General features: G+C 40.4%; 1 protein-coding gene across 1 annotated transcript in view; it reads left to right on the top strand.

Moving 5' to 3' along the window:
• The first annotated feature begins 2,609 nt into the window (after positions 1-2,609).
• The window catches only part of maptb (microtubule-associated protein tau b), a 35,822-nt gene continuing 18,525 nt past the window's right edge, over positions 2,610-19,906 (top strand). The window contains 5 exon segments of the mRNA XM_060904504.1: positions 2,610-2,990; positions 7,010-7,126; positions 13,479-13,508; positions 14,992-16,206; positions 18,870-18,901. Coding sequence (XP_060760487.1) covers positions 2,837-2,990; positions 7,010-7,126; positions 13,479-13,508; positions 14,992-16,206; positions 18,870-18,901 — 1,548 coding nt within the window. The 5' untranslated portion in view covers positions 2,610-2,836.

Raw genomic sequence — 19,906 nt, 5'->3', positions numbered from 1 at the left:
GTGAAATAAAGTCCACCTGTGTGCAATCTAAGTGTCACATTATCTGTCAGTGTATATATATATATATATATATATATATATATATATATATATATATATATATATATATATATATATATACCTTTTCTGAAAGGTCCCAGAGGCTACAACACCACTAAACAAGAGGCACCACTAACCAAACAACACCATGAAGACTAAGGAGCTCTTCAAACAAGTCAGGGACAAAGTTCTTGAGAAGTACAAGTCAGGGTTGGGTTATTTAAAAAAAAATGCAAATCTTTGATGATCCCCTGGAGCACCATCAAATCCATCATCATCAAACAGAAAGAACATGGTACCACAACAAACCTGCCAAGAGAGGGCCACTCACCACAACTCACGGACCGGGCAAGGAGGGCATTAATCAGAGAGGCAGCACAGAGACCAAAGGTAACCCTGCAGGAGCTGCAGAGTTCCACAGCAGAGACTGGAGTATCTGTCCATAGGACCACAATAAGCCATACACTCCACAGAGCTGGGCTTTATGGAAGAGTGGCCAGAAAAAAAAAAGCCATTGCTTAAGAAAACACATTTGGAGTTTGCCCAACACCATGTGTCAGATTCCCCAAACACATGGAAGATGATTCTCTGGTCAAATGAGACTAAAATTTAACTTTTTGGCCATCATGTGAAATGCCATGTGTGGCGCAAACCCAACACCCTGAGAACACCATTCCTACAGTGAAGCATGGTGGTGGCAGCATCATGCTGTGGGGATGTTTTTCATCTGCAGGGACAGGAAAGCTGGTCAGGAAAGCTAGATGGCACTAAATACAGGGCAATTCTGGAGGAAAACCTGTTTGAGTCGGCCAGAGGTTTGAGACTGGGGTGAAGGTTCACATTCTGGCAGGACAATGACCCTAAAATACTTGATGATTTTTGGGGTTTTGTCTTTTGAGTAGAGTTTTTATTTCATCCTCAGTTGGTTCTGCAACATGCTCTGACATTTTGGTTTTCTCTACTCATGGTATATGAGCCGATATCCCAGTAATACAGTGGTCAGAGTGTGTGAGATTGCTCATATCCAGTGAACATGGATAGAATGATTTCATTTAGACATATCCAACTCATGTTTAGTTTAGATACAAGCAACTTTTTGGTTTAGATTAATTATATATAAGATACTATATCCAATAATTGATTAACTTGCAATTAAAACAATTTATATAGTAAATTTAATAACTGTGCGGAGTTTCCCAAAAGCATCGCAGCACAAAGATTATTGTTAAATGGTCGCGCAAGCAGCACAATGAACTCTCTCTCTCTGTCTCTCCTAGTTAAGATGCTCTTAGTGTTAAGAGGCTTTTGGGAAACCCACTGTGTGTGTGTGTGTGTGTGTGTGTGTGTGTGTGTGTGTGTGTGTGTGTACACACACACAGATAATATCAGGTTATTTATATTCGGCTAATTTTTGCATTTGTTTGCAGGGTCCTGCTTCTCTGAAACGTTTACAAGAGTCTGATTTTTTTTTTTTTTTTGAGATTGGAACTAGGGGCGGCACGGTGGTGTAGTGGTTAGCGCTGTCGCCTCACAGCAAGAAGGTCCGGGTTCGAGCTCCGGGGCCGGCGAGGGCCTTTCTGTGTGGAGTTTGCATGTTCTCCCCGTGTCCGCGTGGGTTTCCTCCGGGTGCTCCGGTTTCCCCCACAGTCCAAAGACATGCAGGTTAGGTTAACTGGTGACTCTAAATTGACCGTAGGTGTGAATGTGAGTGTGAATGGTTGTCTGTGTCTATGTGTCAGCCCTGTGATGACCTGGCGACTTGTCTAGGGTGTACCCCGCCTTTCTCCTGTAGTTAGCTGGGATAGGCTCCAGCTTGCCTGCGACCCTGTAGAACAGGATAAAGTGGCTAGAGATAATGAGATGAGATGAATGAGATTGGAACTTGGCTTTGGAATTGTAAAGAGAAAGTGTGTGTGTGTAAATAACATGATGTACCTGCTGCTGCCAATACAGGACCAGTATATAGAGAAGAACTTCCTTATGCAGTGTATACACACACACACACACACACACACACACACACACACACACACACACACACACACTCAAGGTGTACACATAACCTCACTGGTGTACACAAGCAGAACCTGGTCATGCTTGATGTGTGTTTTGAGCAGCTTCCATTACACTGGAGTAAATCTCTGTACATGACACATCATGCAACTCCAGTAAATAAGCAGAAGTACTGATTGCTTAAAACAGACTAAAACATGCTTGTTATGACAACATTCACTAAATATGTCAGTTACCGAATGGCTCAAGCAATAAAAACGGCGCACATGCATGCAGGTTTCATACAGGAAGCTCTCTGGAAACTTCTTCCTTCCCCTTTTCTCAGTCAGCTTTCTGTTTCTTAATTGTGACTCGTGTTTACTAGAAAATATTACACAAGAAGTGTGTTGAACTTACTTCAGTGCTTAGGTAGGAGGTGTGTCTTTCGCATTTCTACAGATTATAGGTGCAATTGTGACTTAGAGGTGACGCAGATGATAGGAACATGAAGCTGTTGATGTACAAATAGTATTACTAAGCCAAACGGTGTGTTTTGGGGTGAGCGTGTGATGCTAAACTGGTGGCTATAACTTTTTAGTTGCATTAGCCTTGTAGCTCCAGTGCAAAACCAACTTGTATATTTGGAGTACAAGGGAGAATTGTATACATTTTATTTTCCTTGCATGTGTTGCTTAATGAGGAGACATCTTGAATCAGCTATTGGGAGGACAGTGGAGGTTGAGGCTAATCTTGGATATCACCTTTTCATTCCATTTGTATCCTCCCAGACTGAATCCACCTCGAAATGGAACATCAGGACATGATGAATTCTGGACAGTACGGTTCTGGGGAGGATGTGGTATCCGCCATGGCTGATGTGACCCTCGACGATGGCCCTCAGGAGGACATGAAGAACGGGACAGTGGCACACGTGAGGCCTGGGGACGGCCCTGGAAAAGGTCAGTGAAAGGACACCAATTTCCCATTTAATGCCAAAAGGCACCACTTTTACTTATTGTGACTTTTTAGCATTACCTGCTATTCCTTTAAGTTAATAAAAAAAGTTGTAGAGTGTGTAATCTTTTTAATCTTGAAAATAATTCTAATATTGGACATTTTAAGGGGAATGTAATGGACATTTATATATAATATAAATCTTTGGGATGTCCCATACCCCGATCAGCCATAACATGATGACCACTGACAGGTGACGTGAATAACATTTGAGTATCTCCTTACAGTTGCATCTGTCAAGGATATATTAGTCAGCAAGAGAGCAGTCAGTTCTTGAAGTTGATGTGTTGGAAGCAGGAAAAATGGGCAAGTATAAGGATCTGAGTGACTTTAACAAGAGCCAAATTGTGATGGCGAGATGACTGGGTCTGAGCATCTCTAAAATGGCCCATATTGTGGGGTGTTCCTGGTATGCAGTGGTTAGTACCGAACAAAAGTGGTCCAAAGATCCAAAGGACAATCGGTGAACCAGCGGCACCTTTCTGTTTTATCCAGCATTAACTTTTTCAGTAGTTTGTGCTACAGTCGTTCTTCTGTGGGATTGGACCATATGGGCTAGCCTTTGTGTCCTATGCGAATGAATGAGGCTTCGACACCCATGAATCTGTCACTGGTTCACCAGTTGTCTTTTGGATCCTTGGACCACTTTCAGTAGGTACTAACCACTGCATACCAGGAACACTCCACAAGATGTGCCATTTTGGAGATGTTCAGACCCAGTCATCTCACCATCACAATTTGTCAAAGTCAGTCAGATCCTTATGCTTGCCCATTTTCCCTGCTTCCAACACATCAACTTAAAGAACTGACTGTTCTCTTGCTGCCTAATATATCCCACTCCTTGACAGGTGCCACTGTAGTGAGATAATCAATGTTATTCACTTCACCTATCAGTGGTTTTAATGTTATAGCTAATCAGTATACAGATTATTTACATTCCCAGAATATGCTGGAGAAAAAAAAACATTCAGCTCAGAATCATCTAAGATGTTTATATAACTGTGCTGAATCTTGTTTTATTTTCATCATAGAAACTTATGCTAAAATAATTTGAATAGCTTTAATGCACAACAAAAGAAGTAAACGTCAACTTCAGACATCAGAAATGTTTGTTTGAAAAGGAGAAAATGGCGTATCCCACCCATCATGTCCATGTTTGGATCAACTGTTTATGTGAAAATGAAATATACCAAACTGTTCTGGGAAATTTCCCAAGACTGAGTTTAATATTTAATCTGCAATGCATGAAAGCCGCCTCCAGAACCCTGTTCTCCAAGACATCAACACCACCACCAACTCATCATGCCGCTAAAAACACAATACCATGTTGATGCCATGATGTCAATGTGTTTACTGTAATCAGAACAATACATCTGGGTTCCCGTGATGCTAAAACTGTGTTTTGTTTTGGGGTCCCCCCCTGCTGATTTGAGATCAGTTTTGTGGCCTTGTTCAGAGTAAAGGACATGAAGACATGAAGTCATTGCTTTAAAATAATAAGCATACATTAACCGGGGGTGTGCAAACTTTTCTTATTGGAGACCAGATGGCGAGAGGAATGTATAGCCACATAATATAATCTGTGTGTAGTTATAAAAATAAAGAAATGACTAATAGCTTAATTACTAGCATTACATAACATTTATCTCAACCGAACATCACAGACAAGTTTAAAGCGTTTATATAAGTCTTTAACAGATCACATTTATTATATATACACTATTTTGTACTATATACTGTTTATTCTATCCACATTCACTGGATATGAGCAATCGCATGCTCTGATTAGCTACCCTACCACTAGACTATTACGTAGCTTATATACCATGAGTAGAGAAAAACAAAATGGCAGAGCGTGTTGCTGAACTAACCGAGGATGAAATAAAAACTACTCGAAAACAAAACCCCCAAAAATACAAAAAGGCAACAAAATATGGAATAAAAGTATTTGATGGTAAGATTGTATCTTTCTTTATTTTCAAGAATTATTATTATTATCGCATTTTTCGCAAATTGCTCCTGTCATTTCGCCGGTTTGTTCACATTCTTCATCTTTTAAGCATTAAAATTTGTTGAATTTTTTTTTTTAGACTGGTTCAAAAGCTCAAACAAGTTTGAAAATTACAAAACTGAAATGTCTAAGGAAGAATTAAATAAATGTCTAAAGCTATTCTATACTTCGGCAAGACGGCACTTTCTACAAAAAAATTTAAAAAACAACCACTAAAGTCAATTTGTGCAGCCATCGATAAGTTTTTAAGAAGTCCGCCTAAGTGGAAATGATTTTGTCAAATGTTTTGTATAAAGTTTTTATTTATTGAATTTGCAAAAAATAAAAATGCTCTGTTTCTCAAAAATCCAGTGAATGTGGACAGAATAAAACAGTTATTCCACTCAATCCCGTCATACATGGCTTATAGACAGCTCGGTGCTACACGCCTCGTCAGCTATCAGCTCATGTACGACTTGATTTCGTGGAATAACTGTTAATTATCCAGACATGTATAATTACCTGCATTAACATTGTGAGGAGATTATAAACTGATTTGCTATTTAATTTAGCTTTGTCTCAAAACGACTCCCTGTTCTCACCCAAGGAACGTCTTTTTATATATTAACACAAATTAGACTTGCATTTCTTGAACGAAAGGGAAAACCAGAGAAAGAAAGTACAAAGAAAGAAGAGAACAAGGGGGAGAACATGAAGGACAAGCCATGAGATGAATACAGGGAAAAGAAGGAAAGAAAGAGAACAAATAAATTTTGCACAAATAGAAAGGAAAGAGAAAACTGGGAAAGAATTTAAAGAGGAGAAGATAATGAAGAGAGGTCCTATGAAGTCCCTGCGTCTGCACTTCTTCAGTCGGACAGTGTGTTTGGACATTTCTCAAACCTGAGCTTGAAATATTTAATCAGTCTTCTCATCTCATCTCATCTCATCATCTCTAGCCGCTTTATCCTTCTACAGGGTCGCAGGCAAGCTGGAGCCTATCCCAGCTGACTATGGGCGAAAGGCGGGGTACACCCTGGACAAGTCGCCAGGTCATCACAGGGCTGACACATAGACACAGACAACCATTCACACCTACGGTCAATTTAGAGTCACCAGTTAACCTAACCTGCATGTCTTTGGACTGTGGGGGAAACCGGAGCACCCGGAGGAAACCCACGCGGACACGGGGAGAACATGCAAACTCCGCACAGAAAGGCCCTCGCCGGCCCCGGGGCTCGAACCCAGGACCTTCTTGCTGTGAGGCGACAGCGCTAACCACTACACCACCGTGCCGCCCTAATCAGTCTTTAAAGAGAAAAATGTTTAGCTTTAAATATCTTACGAGAATAATGAAACAAAGCTGTGCTCGGCTTGCACGCTTTTTAATTTTATTTTTTTTAAAAAGGTGACGGGATGCAAATGGTCGTTTATAAACAGCACCATGAAATGCTTTTCACACAGATCAGATCACAGAAATGCAAATACCATCTGGTGTGTGGTGATGTCTGAGTAAAGTTGTGGCTCAGCTGCTCAGCTCTGTGCTTGGCTTGGATTTGAACAGTACAGAGTGACGTCATGAAGGTTTTGACGTCCTGACCAATCAGGGGGACGAGTGAGAAAAAACAAACATGGAGGATGAAATGATGGTGAAACAGTGAGTGAACAGGAAGAACTGTGATAGCTCAAATTTGCTTGTTTTTCTTCCGCCAAAGCGGCAACGAAGACAAACAACCTCCATTACACCTATCTTCAAGTCACCTGCGTCACTGATAATACTAACTCCTAATCTAGACAGCAAGTTAGTTAGTTAGTTAGTTAGTTAGTTAGTTAGTTAGTTAGTTAGTTGATACTAACTCGAAATTGGTGCTCCAATCAGCATTTTTTCTCTAAAAGGCCATTTTGGATAAAAGTAGCTTCCAAATGAGTAACTACAGTATAACTGGATCTTCTTTTCATTTGCAAATTTCCAAGATGGCCTTCCTCTCAAAGAGGACACAGAGGGGTCAAAGCCTGACTCAACCTCTCGAGACGATGTGACCGAGGGTACGGAACCTAAAGCTGCCTCCACTCATGAGGATGTGGTGTCTGGTATGCCATTGTGAATTACATCACTGCTTTATCCAGCCACCTCCTCCTTTCCTGAGCTGCTCCCTTTTCTTGGCTTCATCACCAGCACCCTCCTTAACCAAGCTGCTTCAGCTTTTGTGCTTTCGTTTTGGGTTCACATCTGTGTGAACTCAGCTTCTTCCTTCTGGAGGATGGACAAATGGACTAAATGTATGAAGCTGTCATTATTGGCTATAGTGCACTGATGGTGGTAAAAGATGTCAAAGGTGAAATGAAAGAAAAGGTCTCCTTTGTCCATCTTGGATTTTTGACCACCACTAGAATGTAGCTAAAGTGCTTGGTTTTTTTTTTCCACAACTTTTTTCTTGCGGTGTCATATATTGACGCCAGTTATTTTCCATTTTAATAGGATGGTTACTGCTCCTCGCAGTGACTGTGAAAGTTATCCCTCTGAAACCGCTTACACCTTTCAAGTAATCGCATTTTGCATTAATTTCTGTTGCCTTTCCTATAAAGCTTTTGTGTGAATCCAAATGGTGACTCTTTAATCATGGCAAATAATTATATCTCAAGTGAAAATGGCTAATTTTATTAAATATCATTATATGATTGATGATTAATCCTATTTCTAGGATTTTTTTTCCAAATTTCATGCTTTTGCCTTATTCTATTGGCAACTAATTTTGCTTCTATTACAGTCCTGTTGAATTCTTGATTGTGATTGATCATTAGATGTTGATTAATTTTCTGATTGTCATTCAAGCTGCAAGACAAATCACAGGTTGATGAAAATGCACTCGTTTTTGGAAGGGAGTCTCCAGTGTCAGTGCTTTGTAACTTGAACCTGAATAAATATAACTTTGAATTTGAATAAAGCAACTTCTCATTTGTAAAAGTACCTAAAAATAGGCTTAATAACATTACATTTGTTTTATTATGATCTCATAATAGGAAATATGAAATACACCTGCACATATTCAACATTTTCACTTAAGATACTTTTAGTATAAATACGCAGGTGGTTTTATAGAAAATCCCACACGCTGATTGGTTGAGAAATTCTGACTATTTCTCTATAATCATCTCGAGCGACTCGGAAAATGGCGGCCGATCACTTCGTCACCATAAGTGAGGAAGAATTACAAATGATGAAAGAAAATGCTGTTCCTAAAAGCACTAAAGATGCTATGAAGTTTGGTCTAAAATTATTCAAAGGTGAGGTGTAATTGTGATTTATTTTATTGATTTCAAAACAAAGTACAGTGGTGCTTTAAAGTTTGTGAACCCATTAGAATTTTCTATATTTCTGCATAAATATGATCTAAAACATCATCAGATTTTCACACAATCCTAAAAGTCGATAAAGAGAACCCAATTAAACAAATGAGACAAAAATATTATACTTGGTCATTTATTTATTGAGGAAAATGATCCAATATTACATATCTGTGAGTGGCAAAAGTATGTGAACCTCTAGGATTCTGAGTTAATTTGAAGGTGAAATTAGAGTCAGGTGTTTTCAATCAATGGGATGACAATCAGGTGTGAGTGGGCACCCTGTTTTATTTAAAGAACAGGGATCTATCAAAGTCTGATCTTCACAACACATGTTTGTGGAAGTGTATCATGACACGAACAAAGGAGATTTCTGAGGACCTCAGAAAAAGCGTTGTTGATGCTCATCAGGCTGGAAAAGGTTACAAAACCATCTCTAAAGAGTTTGGACTCCACCAATCCACAGTCAGACAGATTGTGTACAAATGGAGGAAATTCAAGACCATTGTTACCCTCCCCAGGAGTGGTCGACCAACAAGGATCACTCCAAGAGCAAGGTGTGTAATAGTCGGCGAGGTCACAAAGGTCCCCAGGGTAACTTCTAAGCAACTGAAGGCCTCTCTCACATTGGCTAATGTTAATGTTCATGAGTCCATCATCAGGAGAACACAGAACAACAATGGTGTGCATGGCAGGGTTGCAAGGAGAAAGCCACTGCTCTCCAAAAAGAACATTGTTGCTCATCTGCCATTTGCTAAAGGCCATGTGGACAAGCCAGAAGGCTATTGGAAAAATGTTTTGTGGATGGATGAGACCAACATAGAACTTTTTGGTTTAAATGAGAAGTGTTATGTTTGGAGAAAGGAAAACACTGTAGTCCAGCATAAGAGCCTTATCCCATCTGTGAAACATGGTGGTGGTAGTATCATGGTTTGGGCCTGTTTTGCTCTATTTGGGCCAGGATGGCTTGCCATCATTGATAGAACAATGAATTCTGAATTATACCAGTGAATTCTTAAGGAAAATGTCAAGACATCTGTCCATGAACTGAATCTCAAGAGAAGGTGGGTCATGCAGCAAGACAATGACCCTAAGCACACAAGTCATTCTACCAAAGAATGGTTAAAGAAGAATAAAGTGAATGTTTTGGAATGGCCAAGTCAGAATCCTGACCTTAATCCAATCGAAATGTTGTGGAAGGACCTGAAGCAAGCAGTTCATGTGAGGAAACCCACCAACATCCCAAAGTTGAAGCTGTTCTGTATGGAGGAATGGGCTAAAATTCCTCCAAGCTGGTGTGCAGGACTGATCAACAGTTACCGGAAACATTTAGTTGCAGTTATTGCTGTACAAGGGGGTCACACCAGATACTGAAAGTAAAGGTTCACATACTTTTGCCACTCACAGATATGTAATATTGGATCATTTTCCTCAATAAATAAATGACCGAGTATAATATTTTTGTCTCATTTGTTTAACTGGGTTCCCTTTCTCTACTTTTAGGACTTGTGTGAAAATCTGATGATGTTTTAGGTCATATTTATGCAGAAATATAGAAAATTCTAAAGGGTTCACAAACTTTCAAGCACCACTGTATTTTATGTGACTTGGTGTAGATAAGTGACACAAGTCTGTGCCGCAAAGTTATTACATTTACGTACCGCTTTTGAAGATTGAAATAAGTGATTTTTTAAAAAAAAAAACAATCACCTATGTATTTATTCTAAAATTATTATCCGCCTCAGGCTCAGTAAATATCAGGAATTATTATCCATACAGGACACTTTTTCAATGGAATAAAAACGTGTTCTATTCCCTTCTAGCAGGTTTCATTCATTTGGTTTGATAGCATGCAATATTGTTAGCATATCGCTTATCCTACGTGTATTACATCACTCTGCCCAATGGAGAATGAGAGCTAAATATGGTTTACGATATTGCATGCTTGTCAAGACAACATGACGTCACACATCGGCGACATAAACCTTCGGGACTAGCGACTGTGACAATTTGTAAACAAATGTGGTCGCCAGGTTTGCTTCGTTAAATACGGAAGCTTTTGAGAGAAAGACGTGTTGAACACCCGAAAGGAATGTGTATGTATAATAATAATATTGGCTGGCTTTTTTTCATGGTATATCAGATATATTCCATTCAGCTCGTCTTTGACTTGATCAGTATCATGCTAGCTGAATGGAATATTTCTGATATACCATGAAAAAAGCCAGCCATTATTTAATTAATAACCTCGACTTTGTCTGGTGTTATGCACCGATATTCACTTCACCTTCAGTGAGTAACTGTTAAGTATAAGCTTATTTTTTGGAACCATATGATGATGTATATGATTGGGTCTGACATGTAATAATTTCTGGCAATAATTTGTGCCCTGACAATTAGATGCATATTTCTGAAGTTCCAGTGAAAAGATGGGCATGTAGTGTGTATCTTCTGCTCCATGTCATGTGTTAGCTGCAAAAGTTAAAGAAAGTTATATTAGTGTTCCATCTCGTGCATGAAATCTTTGTACACCTCAGTGTAAGAAAATGATTCTTGGTTAAGTGAATAGAAGAACCCTGATTATTTTTCTGCCTCTAATCAACCTTTATTTAACCAGGAGTAAAAGACTTGTTGAAATTAAAAATCTCTTTTCCAAGAGTGTCCTGGCCAAGACGGCAGCACACAACCATTTTGGACACAAACATAAAACATTACCGGGAAAAAATATGATCAACTTTTGAAACCTCTACAACCAGATGTAGCTGTATCCAAGCCATTTAAAATCCCTTTAAACATGTTCCATGAAACCAGCTCCTGAAGTTTTAAGTGATTCTGCAACTGGTTCCAAACAGATGGAACAGGGTATTTAAAGGCCCTTTTTCCCCAGTTCAGTACGGACTTTGCAGACTGTAAGAAGGAATAAATCCTGGGAGCTAAGAGAATAATTTCCCGTACTACTTATTTTTTTGTATATACGTCTGTAGATAACAAGGAAGAAGACCAATAACTGCCTTACACTGTGAAGAGACGTGTATATATAAACATCCCCATAGTCCAGCACAGGCATAAAAGTAGCAGCTACAAGTCTCTTCCTGACCTCAAAAGAGAAGCAGACTTTATTTCGAAAATAAAATCTCAATTTCAGCTTTTTTACCAGTTGCTGAATATGAAGCTTAAATGTGAGCCCATCATCTATTACAATACCAAGATACTTGGTAATCAGGTTAAGGACGTTGTTAATCCCTAGTGTTTTCCTGGGTCAGTCCACTGAAGTGAATTTAATGGTGATAATGGGTCAGAGTAATGACTCTCTGGAGCACGTGAGCTACTGGTTAGGGATAGATATTGAGTGACCATCTGACACAATGATGAATGAGGGTTAAAACCTGTTGTCATAATGTAAAAGGGGGAAAACCTTGCTGTGGTAAGAAACTCGGTGTGTCGTCTTCTGCTACAGCAAGATCATCAACATTGGGAAGGCTAGTAATCAAGTCAGTTAAAGATAATGGACTTTGGACTATTAAAGCCCTCGCATCCTAAGGCTAGAGGTTGCTGGAAGCCGAAAGAGAAAATTTAGGGTACTCTTCGGTGAGATTTAAATATTTAATGTAACAGAGCTTGCTGCTGATGCTAGAAGATCTGTGACCTTAATGGCTCTGAGCTTGGAGTTGCCATGTGAGTGGAATGGAAGTTATTTTAAATGAAATGAAGTAATCCCAGTTTAGAAAACTTAAATCTGACTGTTATAAAATACTGACACTGGAGACTCCTTCCATAAATGTTAGAGAAGCAGTCTTTGGTCCAAAAGGGTGCAAGTTTGATTCCCGAGGAGAGGAGTTGAGTGAATGAGTTGAGTTTATGTTCTCCTCCCTTCTCCTCCCTCTGTATCATGGCTGAAGTGCCTTTGAGCAAGGCACCTAACCCCTAAATGCTCCCTGGGTGCTGTAGTATGTTTAGCTGCTCACTGCTGTGTGTGTGTGTGTGTGTGTGTGTGTGTGTGTGTGTGTGTGTTCACTGCTTCAGATGGGATAAATGCAGAGGAGGAGTTTCACTGTGCTTGAGGCCAAGTTTACATTAGACCGTATCTGTCTCATTTTCTTCGCGGATGCACTGTCCATTTACATTAAACCGCCTGGAAACGCCGGGAAACGGGAATCCGCCAGGGTCCACGTATTCAATCCAGATCGTGTCAGCTCCGGTGCTGTGTAAACATTGAGAATACGCGGATACGCTGTGCTGAGCTCTAGCTGGCGTCGTCATTGGACAACGTCACTGTGACATCCACCTTCCTGATTCGCTGGCGTTGGTCATGTGACGCGACTGCTGAAAAACGGCGCGGACTTCCGCCTTGTATCACCTTTCATTAAAGAGTATAAAAGTATGAAAATACTGCAAATACTGATGCAAATACTGCCCATTGTGTAGTTATGATTGTCTTTAGGCTTGCCATCCTTCCACTTGCAAGTAATAAGTGATATGCGCTGGGATCACACACACAGCGGCTCAGTCCCGAATCACAGCTTGTGCACTACACTCGCGCGCTCTGTGAGCTGCGCAAGGCTGGAGTGCGCACCCTCCAGAGGGCACTCGCTGTTCAGGGCGGAGTGATTTGGAGCGCAGGATTCCTGCGGAGCCGAGCGTATCCGTGTATTGGTGTTGCTGTGTGCACGCAAATCGTGTATTGGTGTTGCTGTGTGCACACTAATCATTTTAAAAACGTTAATCTGATGATCCGCTGATACGGTCTAATGTAAACATGGGCTGAGTGTACATGTGACAAAAATAAAGGCTTCTTCTTCTTCAATAAACCTCACCCTTACATGTTTTTAATGTTTATGTAGAGCATCTACACACCAGTGGCTGTATACAGTAAGTTGTTGCTATAGAAACAGAAAAGGATTAGAACAAGCACGTTAATATAAACCTGTGATTTGTCTTGTACCTGGAACCACTGTCCAATCTGAATCAAGAATTCTGAAGCACTGGATTGTAACTAATCAAGCTGTAAATGAGACAAGTTTCACTTCAGGATCATTTAACAGTTTCCTTCCTGTCTTTCTTTTCCCCTGTGTCTTGTTTTTTGTTATGTGATGGGCAGCTGCACCAGGGACAGCAGGAGCAGGTGAAGGTATGCTGGTGTTTTACAGCCACATTTTCCATCCTCAGTGGTTAGCTTTGGAGGAAACCGATGTCTATACAACACGTACTTCTGTCTCCCGCTAGCACTCATTCTCAGCTCATCCATCTCAACTGCTAATGCATACACTCTGGAATTCATTGTTAGCCTTTATCTCAGATTGGCAGGCCTTAAAAGGGACAGATGTTGATTCTAAGAAAATCAATTTCCTTGCTATGTTTAATGATGTACTGAATGATTCTTCCTGTAAATATGTACTGTAACATGTTGAGTACAAGTAAAGAAATGCAGCATAACGTCAGATTTTGAACAGGATGAAATATCATCTGTTCTGCATCAAACGGTCTGTCAATTTAAAAAAAAAAAAAAGAAACGCAGCCTCTGTCCCAAAGCTCATTTCCAAATGGACTGCGCATCAGCCAGCACAGCGGCCAATTCATCACCATCTCGAATCATCGTTCCCACAAAGCTTTTCACATGGTGCAAGTGACAGAACTGCTGCTGGGTCATTGTGGGTGTATCATTTGTGTTGGTTTTGCTTTTTGTTTCCTCTGTTGTGTTGATTGTTTTATTTATTTATTTATTTATTTATTTATTTTATTTATTTGGTTTGAGAGTTGTATTCTGTGAACGAGTTGTGAGGTACTTTTATAAGCCATTAAACCACAGTTCCTCTACTGTAGTGGTCCCTTGTTCTCTTGTCCATGTCCATGCTGAAGCCTTGCATTTGCTATTTGCGCTTAAAGTCTCAGTCAGGAATAGCTCTGAGTGGCCTTTGAGCAATGAATCGCAAGTCATTCATGCTAATGGTTGGTGTTTGTGCCCGGCTGGATATCCTTTTGTAATAAATAAATAAATCCTAATAACAGGATGCCACTAGATATTTGAGTATCTGTGGTAAGATGTAGTGAATTTTTAGTATTTCTAGGATAAGTATGTATAAATATTTGGGCAATATTGGCCTGTTTTTTGTTTTTTGTTTTTTTTGTTTTTTGCAGGCTGTTTAAAATTGTGCTTCTATAATGTTTTATCCGTTTCCAAAATGAGGTGTCCGAATACATGTTGAACATTGCGGATACCTGATTACATCATATCTAGGAGATCTGATTGTTAACTAGCAGCATTTTAAACCGAATACAGTGATTCATTGAATTTTGAAGCCATGAGGCTGTTTCAGCTATTCCTGACTGTTGCTTTGTCATGCCAATAATTAGCAAACACTGCTGATTATAAAAGTGCCCGCAGCTCAAACCTGTGCTACATTTCTAAGAAATGAATGTTCAATTGTGTTCTTACTGTTTTATTGGCAAGAATGTCTTTCGTTCTTGGTTGTTTTATATTTGGGCCCTTTTTATCTGGTTGGTATGATTTGGAATCCTTGGTTTTTTGGTGCCTTTGTTTTCCGTCTTGGTGTGTTGCTAATCCCGCAGTGTTGTCTGTGGCTGTTCCTATCGCTCTACCTCCTGTTCATCAGATGCTTTAACACCAGAGGGGCTCTCTCCACCACACAGTGGTAGAAGCAGTGCGGCGTCTATGGACAAGGAAGAGGAGCATTTGAACGGGGACATGGCTGGGCCTGTTAGCTCACAGCAGTCATCCATGTCCCTACAAGCCGCCCCGACTGACGCTTTAGGGTTGACAGTACAGAGCTTTGACAGCCAGGTGAAAACGAGTCCTATGGAGGAGATGGTTGGGAAACAGAGTCCCAGTGATTTTCAAGATGAAAGAAAGGAAGAAAAAGAGGACAAGGAAGTCGAGAAGCATGATATTGAGGACGAGAGCAAAGCTTTTAGATCTGATCACAAGAAAGAATTAGTGGAGAGTCTTGCCATGCCCGAGAGTCATTCTAACATAAAAGATCAACAGGAGGATGAACAACAAGAAAACAATGTAGAGGAGGAAGAAGAAGATGAGCCAGAAGTAGTTCCTCCAGTCCACAGCACTGTTATCCCAGATGCATCACCACAGAAAGATGAAAGCTTTGACATGAAACCCTGTAAACCACTGTCCCAACCCCAAATGACTCCAGACGAAGCAAGGAAACGAGGCCTGTCATTTGACTACACAGAATCCGAGCTTGTTCATCAGGAAACCTCTGACCGCTGGGAAAATGGCTCTGACAAGACTCCCCCATTGAGCAAAAGTCCTGATTCCTGCAGGGCTGACCCTGGCTCCCCTTTCTCCCCTAGTACCGCTCCTGATCATACCCAGGAAACACCACTCCCTGACCTCCAGAACGAAGCCCAAGAGTACACACCAGTGGAAGAACAGGAACCAGAAGTGATTACTATTCCTACAGCTCAGCAGGAGGTCACAGAACCCAAGATGGAGCCAGAAGTAGACACCAAACCTGAGGATTCCAAAGAGGACAAACCAGAGAAGTACCTGGAGACAACTGATGAAGATCTCATTGCTACTGTTGAAGCGGTACAAAGTGCTGAGCCTGTTGCCCAACTAGAAGAATCAGCAGCAGCTGATGTTGAAGTTGAGCCTGGTGAACCCTATCCTCCAGAACCAGTTAAAGCAGCACCAATGAAAACAGTACCTGTTAAAGATGCTGCCATTAAAAAAGCAAAGAAGCCCATTGCTGCAGTCGCTGCAAGCCCTGCCCCCAAATCCACCCCAAAACTCGAGAAAGTCCCCTCAAAAGACGCTGCGCCGGTGCAAAAAACAAGCGCCCCGTCCAAAGGTCTGTTTTTCCTTCCTTTCCTCCCTCAACCCCCTTCTAAACCACCTTCTTTCTTTCTTTCCACAGATCTTTTTTTGTCAAGTAGCTAAGCTATGCTATGCTAAGCAGCGCCCTTTCTGATAAGCGTACACCGCCAGTCAAAAGGAGTGTTCGGTTGAAGAAACGGACTGCTTGTAGCCACTAAATCTCTCTCTCTATCTCTTTGTGACTCTTTGTGATCTGTCTTGCCTTCCCTTCTGTGACTGTGGTTGGTGCCTGTGACTAACTCTGAGCATTATTTGTGTTGCTGGCACTGTTTTCACCGTACCCTCCTTTTTGCATGTGACTTCTGCATGGTTGTTGACTGTGGTGCATTATTGATAATCGTTAACATATTATGTGGGCCACGTCTTTCCCTCACCACACACACACACATTATCTCGTCTAAGTTGATTTGATTTGTTTTACTTCCAACAAATTCACAGTTTTGCAGATGTCAATTACATACTATGTAGTTTATCTGACTTACGAGATTGATATGAATTAAAGTTAATTCAAATTCATCTTATTACAATGGAAGTATACTGCGAGTTGGCCTAATGGTTAGGGTATCCACCTCTCAATCAGGAGATCGCGAGTTCTTCTTGTGGTTGGGTCATACCAAAGACCATCATAAAAATGGTACCTTCTGGCAAGGCATGCTGCAATACAGATGTGAGTAGGGAGTCAAACTCTTGCAGTTACCAGAAGATTAGCCCCCCACTGTAACCCTAGCTATGTAATATAGGCGAGAGGCCGAGGGCTACGGAAACGGAGATTGGTGCCGCCATATGGTGCAGGAAGGACTTTAGACTTTTAAACAATGGAAACGTAATCTCAGGGCCCGTTTACACGAGGACGCTGTTGGGTAAAAACGACTAAATATTTTATCGGAAGTGCCTTTTGTCTACACGGGGACGGCGTTTCCGAGGCTGAAAAACGGAAAAAATTGAAAACGCCTTCCAGAGTGAATAAGTTAAAAACAGCCCCTGTTGCATATCCATCTAAACTACCCAATACGCGAAACTCTGCTCGGATCTGCTCACGTCGGCTACGCGTTTACGTCATACATATGTCATATACTGTACATGCCAGCCCGGGAAGTAAGAAAGTAAGTAAAAAAGTAAGAGCATGTCTGATTACATCGATCCAACGGACCTTCAAGCCGCTCTGGTAGCTTTAATAAACGTCCAGGAGTCCTTCGAACATCTATACCGAATCTGCACATATACCGTTAATGAACAGAGGCGGGTATTGTATGCTCTTACTTTTTTACTTACTTTCTTACTTACCATAGCCAGAGTAGTCAAAGTTTTCGCGGCGCAGATGTGCAGATCAGACAAGACAGAAGACATTGCGCATGCGTGCAGACATGGCGGAGGTCTTTCACAGCACCACCTAGCCGCCTGGCATGCACATCCAATTGAATTCCACACATTTATGCGTCACCGTATAGACGCAGATTTCCTCCTTGAAAATGGTCGTGTAGACGCGGAAAAAAAGTGAGAACGAAAACGGACTTTTGCGTTTTTGTTTCAGACTGTCCCCGTGTAAAGTGGGCCTCAGTCTGAAGCAGGCTAGTTTTGGAAAATAGGCTAGCAGATGGTTTTTCAGAACTTTGTGTTCGAAGGATGTTTTTGCGTAACGTTTATAAACACTTCTACAACCTCTCTGCAACACTTTTTTAGTTGTAGCGACATTTACACAGTTTTTATTATGTCAGTTTTTGTGCAACTGGAGGTAACGTTCTAAGTATATTGTAAAGCAAACCAGTATTTCCAGAACATTCTGTCTTCAGGCCTCAGAATACTGTCACGTTTGTATGCATATTTGCACAACTGAGTGACGTCTGTGGTTGTCCATTTTCTTAACAATTACACCTCTCATCTAAGCAAAGACAAGAGGTGTAATTATCTACCAATCCTACCTACCAATATGTTCAGGTAGGAGGGACCAATCACGTGTATTGTGAAAAGATATGGGTTATTTTAAAGATATGGTCTGTAATATTTTGCATCTTCAGCTACTTATGAAGCGAATTGTAATAAAAATATTCAACAAGTCCTCTCCTTCCTACAGATGTTTCTACTAACTCTGTTACCCCTTCAGTTGAAATTGCATTCCTTACAAGTTACTTTACAAGGAAAAATAGCAGAGCTAATTTCTGGTCCAGAAAAATATTAACAAGTCTGAAATGAAGAAAGTAGCCAGATCCATTGCATAAGGAGACTGTAAATCATAGTTTTTCTGAGGATTCTATGAAATTATGTAATTATCATAGGTCTAGAAAAACTTTTCAAAATAACAAACAGCCCCTTTTAAATGAGAGTGAAAGTGAATCTGATTTGACTTCCGTTCAATCAAATCTGATTAGATGTATGTAATCTAAACTAAACCTATTCTTTTAAAGGTTGAACAAAGACAAATGTCAAGTCATTGGATTGATGTCTTCCAGGTCATTAGAATGCAAATGGATTGAAGCCAGAGTTTAAATTACACCATTAACCCAAATGCACTTTGGAATTAGTTTGGCCTTGTAGAGCACAAGTAATTTTGCACCCTTTTGCTAAAACACAAGCTTTAACCTGAATACAGTGTTAACATGAACTTGTTCTTATTAATCTGCTCATTCTCTCTGTAAACAGCCAAGTCCGGAGCAGCAGCGGCTGATAAAAAGGTAAAGTGCAGGTGGTTTAGGTACGTTGTGTTGAAATGTATTAAATGATCCAGGTTTTACATACAGGTTCTGTTTGGGATAATGTATTATAGTGCAATTTCACATTAAATATATTTAGCCTATTAAATATTTAATCTAGTCAAAATTCAAATGGCAGCAAATCCTGGATGGAAATTCATAGGATGGGAACTTGATTCTCACAACTCGAGCTGGAACAGAATCACTGATTTTACTGACTTCTGACTCAAATCAGACTTATGATTTTTGACAGATTTCAGATGACTTATTGATTGGCTTGTAACCTGAGTAATTTAGATTGCCTGCAGACAAAATACCAGTTAGTTAGTCTGAGAATAATGTGTCCATATGAACATCTGATTCCCTTAGTGTTAGGCAGTGGTGGCTAAATGATTAAGGCTCTGGCTTACTAAGCAGAAGGTCAGGGGTTCAAGCCCTAGCACCAAGATGCTACTGTTGGACCTTGGATTGAGCATAGCCCTTAACCCTCTCTGCTCGCTCTGTATCATGGCTGAACCTGCACTCTGACCCCAACTTCCTAACATGCTGGGATAATTGAAGAAAGGAATTTCGCAGTGCTGTAATGTATATGTGATAAATAAAGGCTTCTTCTTAAACTCACTGTTAAAATCTACAGACGCGCACACAGGATGATTCTAAACAGCAATTCCAAGCCAATACTAACTTTTGTCCATGTTCACCAAATGTCCATGTTTGTTGTTTCCTTTAGATGCAAGGATATTAAAGTAAAAGATTAAGGAGATATAAATCGATTAAAGATGCCAAAAAGATTTGAACTAATGCATTAGTGCTCTGATACTGCCCTGTTAATCCAGTCAGTCGAGATACATTATGGTTCAGCCTGGAAGTTAATACAATGTAGGTAGCATAATAAACCTCATGCTTTGTCATGCCGTCTTATCTCGAAAATTTTCCACTACCACTGTAACATCTAGCTGTATTTTGGCTTTGGGACTCTAAACTGCA

The sequence above is a fragment of the Neoarius graeffei genome, chromosome 22 (assembly GCF_027579695.1).
Source record: "Neoarius graeffei isolate fNeoGra1 chromosome 22, fNeoGra1.pri, whole genome shotgun sequence".
In the NCBI taxonomy this organism is placed as follows: domain Eukaryota; kingdom Metazoa; phylum Chordata; class Actinopteri; order Siluriformes; family Ariidae; genus Neoarius; species Neoarius graeffei.
This window is presented reverse-complemented; position numbering and strand designations above follow the sequence as displayed.